We start from the raw sequence: 9271 nt of genomic DNA on the forward strand, positions 1-9271 counted from the left end.
ACGCTTAGTAACACTTTTACAAAACATATAAATAGTTTCATGTGCGATCCACACAAAAATCTTTGTTCCACACAAACATCTTTAAATACTAATCTCATGGGCAGTTTTGAATATTATTTGACAAATTGCGACTTTGCATTTTTGTAGTATAACGAAACTCTTTTTACCTCTTGCATATCATTTTATTTGGAAAAATGGGATCACTCTCTCCGAATCATTAACTATATTCATGAATAATTGTTTTTACCTCTCGAAGAAGTAGTCATGTACAAGTCGATCTTGTGCAACTTCACGATCACTTCGTAAAGCTCATACATGAACTTTCGTCTTCATCAACTGTATAGCATGTTGTTTCTTTCACCGTTGTTGCAACAAACATCATTGTCTTGATCATCCGATAAAGAAGACGAATGTAAAACAAAGAAGATGATTATATTTTAATTGGCGTTGAGAACTTAAGGTAGAAGTATTAAGTTGTGGTAAAAAAATTGTAAATTTTAGTTGATATTAATAGGAGTTAAAAGAAGAAAACAACACACACAAATAGAAAAACAATTGCTTAATAAAATGATTGTTTGAATATTTGTTATACAGATGAAAATTTTGTACTTAGAAAAAAATATTTGAGGTGATAAAAACTGATTTAGAAATAAAATGCATTTAAAAGATGTTCATTGTACGGGTGAAATGGATTCTCCCTGCTTTCTGGTCACGTTACAGCCGTCCATTAATATTTAAATTATCAAGTTATTAAAATAATAACGATCAATTATTACAAAATTTAATCTGTTATACAAGTTGCAGTTGTATTCACATTCACATTCACTCCTAGCAATTTCCCTATGTACAACCCTTTTTCATTATTGGATATGCCGACTCATATGTAAATTATTGAAAACGAAAAACTTATAATTTAAGAAAATTTTAATTCTATTCTAATAGTATTATATTATATTAGTAAAGAGTCATCATTATTGTATATGGTTTTAATGTCAAAAACTTTTATATATAAAATTATGACAAACTTATTCCGGTTTTCTAAAATTATATAAGTTATTGTTAAAACTTAACTGTTTATAAATTTTATTAATATAATTGATGAATGTTATATTCATAAGTTGCTTAAAAGGTTAAGTCGCACTCCACTATACAATGATGCACTTCTTCTCGGCTTCAAAAAATAATAATAATAATAATAACTTTTTTTTTTAAATGCAAAAACAACACTCAATATGAAATTAGTTGATAATTTCTGGGAATTTACCGACAAATAATTACAAAATCTATGACGCGCAATGGTGGCTACCAAGACACGCTTTTTATTAATTTAATCATATGCCCCTCAACATATTCAATTTATTCACTCAATCTCCCTATAAATAATTCCCCAAAACACACAATTTTCAACAGAAAGATTTCATCACAACTTTATCAATACATCAATGGCATCATCAACTCTCCTTCATTCCCCATTCCTCTCATCTCAACCACACCTCTCTATTGGAAAAGTCCAACATCCTAAATCCCATACAAAATTCATAGTTCTTGCAACAAAAAATGACGCCAATGGTCATTTGGTGGATCAAAACATGATCATTCTGAGAAAGAGAATTCACGAGACAAAGATTGTGGAGAACAACAATGAGCTACCTTCTGAGTGGATGGAGTGGGAGAAAAGGTATTACAAAAACTATGATGAGTATGTTTGTGAAGTGTTGGGAGTAATACAATCGGGATTAATGAATACTAGACCTAGTTTGGCTATTGGCTTGATGGTTCTAATCACATTAAGTTTTCCATTGTCAACTTTTGTGATTGTTTCTAATGCTATGGAGATTACTAAGGAGGTCTTGAGTGGAATATTGCATTAAACAAATTTTAAGGAATAATGCAATAAATGTTCTAGATATACTATTATATCAATGTGTGAGGAATAGGTTTTTGTTTGTTGTAAAAACAAAATTGTTGATATCAACATAGCGTTTATTTTTATCATTATTTTTCAGTTATGATTGAAGCTTTGATTTAGTGTTAAAGTAACTTTATATGAACTTTAAATATTAGCAATACAACATGTTCATGTATAAATTGTGTAACTCGTAATAATCAAATGTGAAAAATGGAAATATTCTTTTCTTTGGTTTTCACGAGAAATTATGAATATATATATATATATATATATATATATATATATATATATATATATATATATATATATATATATATATATATATATATAAACATCCTTTTATTTTGGTGCAGTCTAAAGAGCGTTTATAAGGTTCCAATGACGACACATCACCCAACATTGGAACGACGCCACAATCGAAAGGATTAAGGTGAATCGGCAATTTTTTACGGGTTCCTGAAAATGATGCATTGAATCGACACAACCCTTAATACAATGCTTCTTGAACACAAAGGGTATATATATACCCTCTTCTATCCATTTAGTATCAGTTTGTCTCGATTGCTTTTTAGTTTGTGGTACACATTCTCTCTTCCTCATCGTTTATTATCATCGTTAATGTTTTCTTTAACATGATATTATGTAGATGCTCCAAAGCACAGGGGCAGTTCAAGCCCGAATATGAAGAAAATCCGTTTGACGCCCTATCTATATTTTTATTGGGTTTGTGATTTTGTGGTTTGAGACTCATTCAAATTTCAAGCGGGGTTTGTGATTTTTTTTTCTCTCGCCAACATTAGATTTACACAGGTTAGGGTTGGCCGAGTTCCACCACCGCTTCCACGTTTTCACTTCAAGGTTAGTTTGCATATTTAATATTTCAAATGTTTGATATGTTCTTTGCATTGGAACCAAAAACACAAAGATACATTTTTCTTCTTGTCCCTCTATTCACTTCGTGAAAACCTCACAAAAAAATTCAATGGAGATTCATATGAATCGCCTCACCATCTTACTCCCATATTCCCCCAATTTTGTGTTAAGATCTCCTCTAAAATACCCTTTCTTCTTCAAACGTACTCAACCACTTCCTATGGACTTCATTACTCTTCCATCTTCATCACCGCAACCAGATTTCCTCTTTTGCTTCATCTAACTTCGCATCCCTAAAATTGATCTTTTTTATGTCAATACAAGTTGTGGTTTGTTAAAAGTGTGAATTTTATGCCTGTTTCTGTTTTGGGATTTAAAAGATTGAAACCCTTCACAACCCTTTTTTGTTTGTGATTTGTGCAATTTTCTCTTCTTGGGTGCATCCTTTGATTTGGACAATAGTGCATCTTTTTTTTTGTAAGTTTCTCATTTCTAGGATATTGGTCATTGATTATTAGACAGGGACAAAAACAAATATTGAGATCGTATTTTAGGTTTTATATTGTGTAGCTGTGATTATTTGAGAGAAACGATGGATACAAAGAAAGTTGAATTGTTTTCCATATGGTTATTCTCCCGATGGTTGGAAAATATCTTACGGACCGATAATTTTTCTCTCAACTTTTTCAGTTACCATAGAATGGAAACATCATTTTCTTCTTTCAATCTGAAAACATAATTGGAATATGGAAACAAAAGGAATCCCCCATTCATATGCTAATATGGAAAATGATTTCATATTGAAGTTTAATCCTCTCTCGTTGAAACTCTTTTACCTGTTTATCCCTTTGCTCGAAGCTTTAGTCCTTAAATTATGATTTATTTTAGTTATTGAAAATATTTAATTTCTAATTAGTTTTCTTTTCTTGTTGTCACAGGTCCTATATGACTTGAGTTACCAACAAATTTTAAAACAAAGGATTTATTAAGCAATGGAACTTAATTCCTGGCTTTGGAAGCAAAGGTCAACTAAGAACACCCTTATTTTTATGTTTTTACTTATATATTGATCATGATTAGTTGGTACATATGCAAAGTTGAGTATAACCTTTTTTTGAGGACAAAAAAGAAAAAAAAAATCACATAACTAATCAAATACTTGATGATTTCAGAAGACAAAATAATCTTATTTTTATAGATAGTTAAAGAAAATTTAACCTTTGCTAACTTATTAAAGGATGCTAAATTGCAGAGGTTTGAGTTTTTAGTTGTCTTTATGGCAGAGCAACATAACAAGTCGAATCACACGAAGTGCACATGCTTCCAAAATATGGTTGGTGATTTTATTTTAAACATGTCCTTTATTTATTGGTTCATTTTAATAGCCAAATGCAAGTGTAATTTTGTTTTTTTGTCTATTATAGCACCATCCTTTCCTTTATTTGTCGAGCAAGATACAAACGGCATGAACTTTATATAATTTGAGTTTTAATATTTATTGTCCCTTAAACATTTGATTGATGAGAGATGGAAATCAAATTTTAGAGCTCTTGACTGCTTACAGGAAAAGCAGTTAATGATCTTTCCATGTTTTCTTTATTATTATAGCTTTTTTTTTTTAAATCTACTGAATTGTTCATTCTTTTTTCACAATTTAATGTTGTAAAAGTAAACTGTATAGGCGCAGTTGATGATGCTACTCAATCAATTTAATATCTTCTTTCCAAATATAATGATTTTAAGATGTACTATGTTTCAATAGAGGTAATAAAGACGAAGATATGCAATTAAACCTTATTTCAAACCCTATAAGAATCTGTGTGTCCTATGTTGTAAACTTTGTTTATTAATACACATGTCACAATACAACATTCATTAACAATGTAGCATGAATGAATCAATTCATTTTAATTAAATAACAAATCAATTAGCTACTCGATGTTAATATTATTACTACCAAAAATGTTATGACGGGATGAAGGAGCAAAATATCTTTTAAAGTTCCACATTCTTCTAATTCATTTTAACTTTTTAGGTATTGAAGAACCAAGAAGCAACGCACATAACATTAAAGATCAAGGGGCAAGAAAATAAAGATTGTATTTCGTGATCAACCCTAATATCCCATAGAGTGCTCTACAAACGATGCTGATAGGTTTTCAATAAGATGAAAAAGGGACTAGCAATGGACTTTCATGTATTTGTTGATTATAACAATGTAATTTCACCTTTATTTCTTATTTATATATTGTAAATAGATAATCCACCAATTTATACCACTGTATTTTCATTTTCTTGGTTATTAGGATAATATAGCACAATTTATGTTAGACAATGATACAGAAAATACCTACATTATCCTTCGTGGGTCGTGCTTAGCACATGCCTCAAGCATACCTAGTGTGTGTGTGTGTATATATATATATATATATATATATATATATATATATATATATATATATATATATATATATATATATATATATATATATATATATACTTTGAAAGTTACAATAAAGATTTGGATTCATGGCTTAAAGACGTTATTACGATTATTATTTTCTTTTGAATAAAATTAAGGATATTATTATATAACATCAAGTATCTGTGAAACAAAAAAGTCAACAAAATATTGATTTTGACATTTCGAAAATATAAAATGATATAAAATAACATATTAAAATGATTCAATATTACAAGACAATGTATCGTGCATTAAAATAAATACTAAATAACACTTATATGATTATTTATGTCTAAGTCACACGTTGTTTGCATGACATATCATAATTCTCATGAATTTCTCAAATTTACGGCGTAACTTTAGGATATTATCATGACAATATCTAAGATAAAATATAGATATGTTATTTTCATACAAATGTCATAGTATAAAAGTTTTATATGTTACTTATATATATTTTAACTTAATCGGCTAGCAACTTAAATGAAACATTTTTCTTAGAAATTAATAATTTAAACATAGTATAAAAGTTTTAATAGCTTAAGTAGAATTATTAAGAAAAATGTGTTATTTTTCTATGGTCTAAACCGTTATTTATTTCTACAAATGATATGATAACTAACTTGATTTAAATATGCTATAAAAACTTTCAATAGCTTATGTAGAATTAATAAATAAAAAAAGATGTTATTCTTTTTATAGCCTTTACTGTTATTTCACTTCTACATATGATATGACAATTAAAAAACTTTTTATAGGAAAATTTGATATATCAAAAGTTCAAAACATGAGCCCACACATTTAATCTGATTCTTATTTTGTAACTCCAATTCCTGTATACAAATGAATATTTTTTTAGCATTAAATATAATTTAAACTCAATTACATACTAAAACATCAAATTAAAAAATATATATTTAGATTTCAATAATAAAAGTTATATATTTAATCTTAAATTTTAAGGCCGGCCCATATATGTATCGCCCAAGGTAGGCATGCACAAAAAAACCGGTTCAAGATCCGAACCGGTAAACCGGTTTACGCTGAATCAGTCCACAGTGAATCGAACCGGTTTGAGAACCGAACCACCGGTTTACACCCGTTCGAGATTTTAGTTGTTGAAACCGGTTTAGAACCGATTGAACCGGTGTAACCAGTTTAGATAGGTTTGACTAATTTTTTAAGTGAACCGGTTTGAGGCTGAACCGGTTTTGCTTGACTAGGGAGTAAACCGAACCGGTTTAAAGAACCGGTTCGGTTTGAAAAATGAACCGGTTTGTGCATGCCTAGTCCAAGGCACACAAAAGAAAAAGACATAAAGTTGGGCTCATTTTCACTTATACTATTATCAATCATTCTAAAGCCCTAAAGTAAGTTTGTAAACTATGTTACAAGAAATGTAAATAGCAAGCAAAGTGGCAAATGAAAAACCAGGAGAGTTTGAGGTGACTAGAGAGTAGAGATTGAAATCAAACGAAGTCTACTACGAAAGGAAAGTGTTAAAAAACTTTGTTGAAGAATGAAGAACATTAGAAATTCTTTGGAAAGATAAAATCCATAATCTTCAATAATCAATATGCTATAGGAGCAAAATACGTATGTTACAATATATTACTATAACAAATATAATTTCAATTATCTTATATTGTTTTTTGTAATACTTAGGATTACGAATTCATAATCATTTGCAGCCAAACGTAATGATGATTAACAAAGGATAAATATATAAACCATACAATGAATATCTTGTGTTTTTATAAATTTACATAGCAAATCAAATGTTTTAAAAACTATATAGGATGTCTAAATGGTAAAATGATGTATTCTTTTAACCAACCCCATTTATATATCAATTTATATATTAAGAATATTAGCAGATTATATGTACGGTGGTAACAGAGAATACTAAATTTAAAGAAAAAATATATTTTTGTAAATGGTTTTTTAGTTTTTAAATGTTATGTTTAATTTAAAAGTTAGGATTTATTTAAATAACAATTTTTATTAATTAAATTTGTTAAATATAGAAAAAAAAAAATCCAAAAATAAAATGATGACAATAAGTGAACGGGTTGATCCGAGAGGTTCCCGAATCTTAAAATTCACCCAAATTCGAGTCTATCACATCATCCCGCTCCGAATCTGATCGCCATTTTCATCTATACCACAAACTCTCAATTTAGCAGAGGTAACACAATCTGATTCTTCCTGATGTTAAGCGTGTATGTATCATTTGTTATTGATTTTTGTTGCTCTATATAATCATTTGTAAAACCCTAGTTTCATCATCAATCCCACGGAAACGGCGATATCAGTTGTCAAACTGACAATTTGTTATTCAGATAAAAATGCATCCGGTGTTAATTGGATCACATGGTAACATGAAGACGATGAAAGAAGATTTATTAAGCGCAGTGGTTCCTCTGCTAAAGCTTCTGTCAATAGCTGTTATGGGGTTAATACTTGCTCATCGCAAAACCCAAATCATCCCCAAAGCCACATTCAAGCTACTTAGCAAGCTGGTATTCGCTCTCTTTTTACCCTGCCTTATATTCATCGACTTAGGTCGATCCATTACCCTTCATAATCTTGTTCTTTGGTGGTTCATCCCTGTCAATGTGTTAATCAGCACGGTTTTAGGGTTTATGTTGGGCGTTATAGTTGTGTTACTGTGTAAGCCTCCTCCACAGTTTGTGAAATTAACAATTATCATGACTGCTTGTGGAAACACAGGTAATCTCCCCATTGCTATCTTGGGTTCCCTTTGTCATACTCGTGATAATCCTTTTGGACCAAATTGTCACCAGAAAGGTGTTGCGTATGTTTCTTTAGCTCAATGGGTATCCGTGCTTCTTGTCTACACGCTTGTTTATTACATGATGGAACCTCCCATGGAGTACTACGAGATCATTGAAGAAGACAACATTGAAAATGGCAATGGAGATACCAGGCCTCTTGTTGTTGCAGCAGAATGGCCAGGCATTGATGAAACTGAAATTTCAAGAACCCCCTTTATAGACAAAACCTCACAATCCTCTGAGGAAACCAGTAGAGAAGCCATAGGGTGTTTTGCAGAGCCTAAAACAGTCAGAAAGATGATGGTTGTTGCAGAAAAGACTCCAATTCAGAACATTTTTCAGCCTCCAATACTAGCTTCTCTTCTAGCTATAATCATAGGGTCAATCCCTCAAGTCAAATCTTTTGTTTTTGGACATGATGCTCCCCTTGGTTTCATAACAGATAGCTTAGAGATATTAGGTGGTGCTATGGTGCCTTCTGTTATGCTTGTTTTGGGTGGTGTTCTTGCTGAAGGACCAAATGACTCGAAACTTGGATTAAAAACCACCATTGGTGTCACTGTTGCTAGATTATTAGTGCTTCCAGTTTTAGGAATTGGAGTTGTAGCTTTAGCTGATAAGATGCATCTTCTTGTAGCTGATGATTCTATGTACAGATACGTGCTTTTGTTGCAGTATGCAACCCCAAGTGCTATTCTTTTGGGAGCTGTTGCTAGAATGAGAGGCTATGCTGTTAGTGAGTCATCAACACTTCTGTTTTGGCAACATATATTTGCTCTCTTTTCGCTTTCTTTTTACATATTCATCTACTCTCAACTTGTGTCACTTGTTTGAAGCAAGTATTTGTACATATATACATATCGTATTGGATTTCCTTATGGGCTTGGAAACCCATAGTGTTAATAGTGTTTTGGAGTTTTGTTGAATGAGATTAAGATTTGTAGGATTTTGTTTCTTGATTTGATCCTGTTATACAATTGTGACGAAATTACATCTTGAAAAGTGACACCCATGTGGTAAAACTTTACTTACAATGATTTTAGCTATGATTCATGGTATGATGTGTTGGGGTTTTTGTGAAACACAAAATGCTTAGGGTCTCGATACCCATGAACAATATTCCAAACAAATATTGTAAATAATCAAACCATGTATAAATACGAACAAATCGAAAAGAAAACATTTGTTTTATACATGATTCCACTATCGAGGATATGGTGTATGTCC

The 9271-nt window shown here is 30.7% G+C and overlaps 1 protein-coding gene, 1 long non-coding RNA gene and 1 pseudogene across 3 annotated transcripts; all 3 read left to right on the forward strand.

Moving 5' to 3' along the window:
* The first annotated feature begins 1419 nt into the window (after positions 1-1419).
* Positions 1420-2069, forward strand: LOC145036529 (uncharacterized). Its single transcript, XM_078984989.1, has one exon. The coding sequence runs from the start codon at positions 1443-1445 to the stop codon at positions 1869-1871; it is 429 nt and encodes a 142-aa protein (XP_078841115.1). The 5' UTR covers positions 1420-1442; the 3' UTR covers positions 1872-2069.
* A 400-nt stretch (positions 2070-2469) lies between these two features.
* LOC145036530 (uncharacterized) lies at positions 2470-5050 on the forward strand. The gene is made up of 4 exons (XR_013678457.1): positions 2470-2767; positions 3721-3806; positions 4035-4115; positions 4818-5050. It is a non-coding gene; the product is annotated as an uncharacterized LOC145036530 (long non-coding RNA).
* A 2283-nt stretch (positions 5051-7333) lies between these two features.
* On the forward strand, positions 7334-9003 carry LOC145036531 (protein PIN-LIKES 2 pseudogene; annotated as a pseudogene). Its single transcript, XR_013678458.1, has 2 exons — positions 7334-7434; positions 7589-9003. The product of XR_013678458.1 is annotated as a protein PIN-LIKES 2 pseudogene (transcript).
* The last annotated feature ends 268 nt before the right edge of the window (positions 9004-9271 follow it).

The sequence above is a fragment of the Lactuca saligna genome, chromosome 3 (assembly GCF_052625555.1).
Source record: "Lactuca saligna cultivar CGN05327 chromosome 3, ASM5262555v1, whole genome shotgun sequence".
NCBI classification, from domain to species: domain Eukaryota; kingdom Viridiplantae; phylum Streptophyta; class Magnoliopsida; order Asterales; family Asteraceae; genus Lactuca; species Lactuca saligna.

What these genes read in the sequence shown, in the direction of transcription:
- LOC145036529 (XM_078984989.1), top strand. Translation starts at nt 1,443, where the DNA reads ATGGCATCATCAACTCTCCTTCATTCCCCATTCCTCTCATCTCAACCA.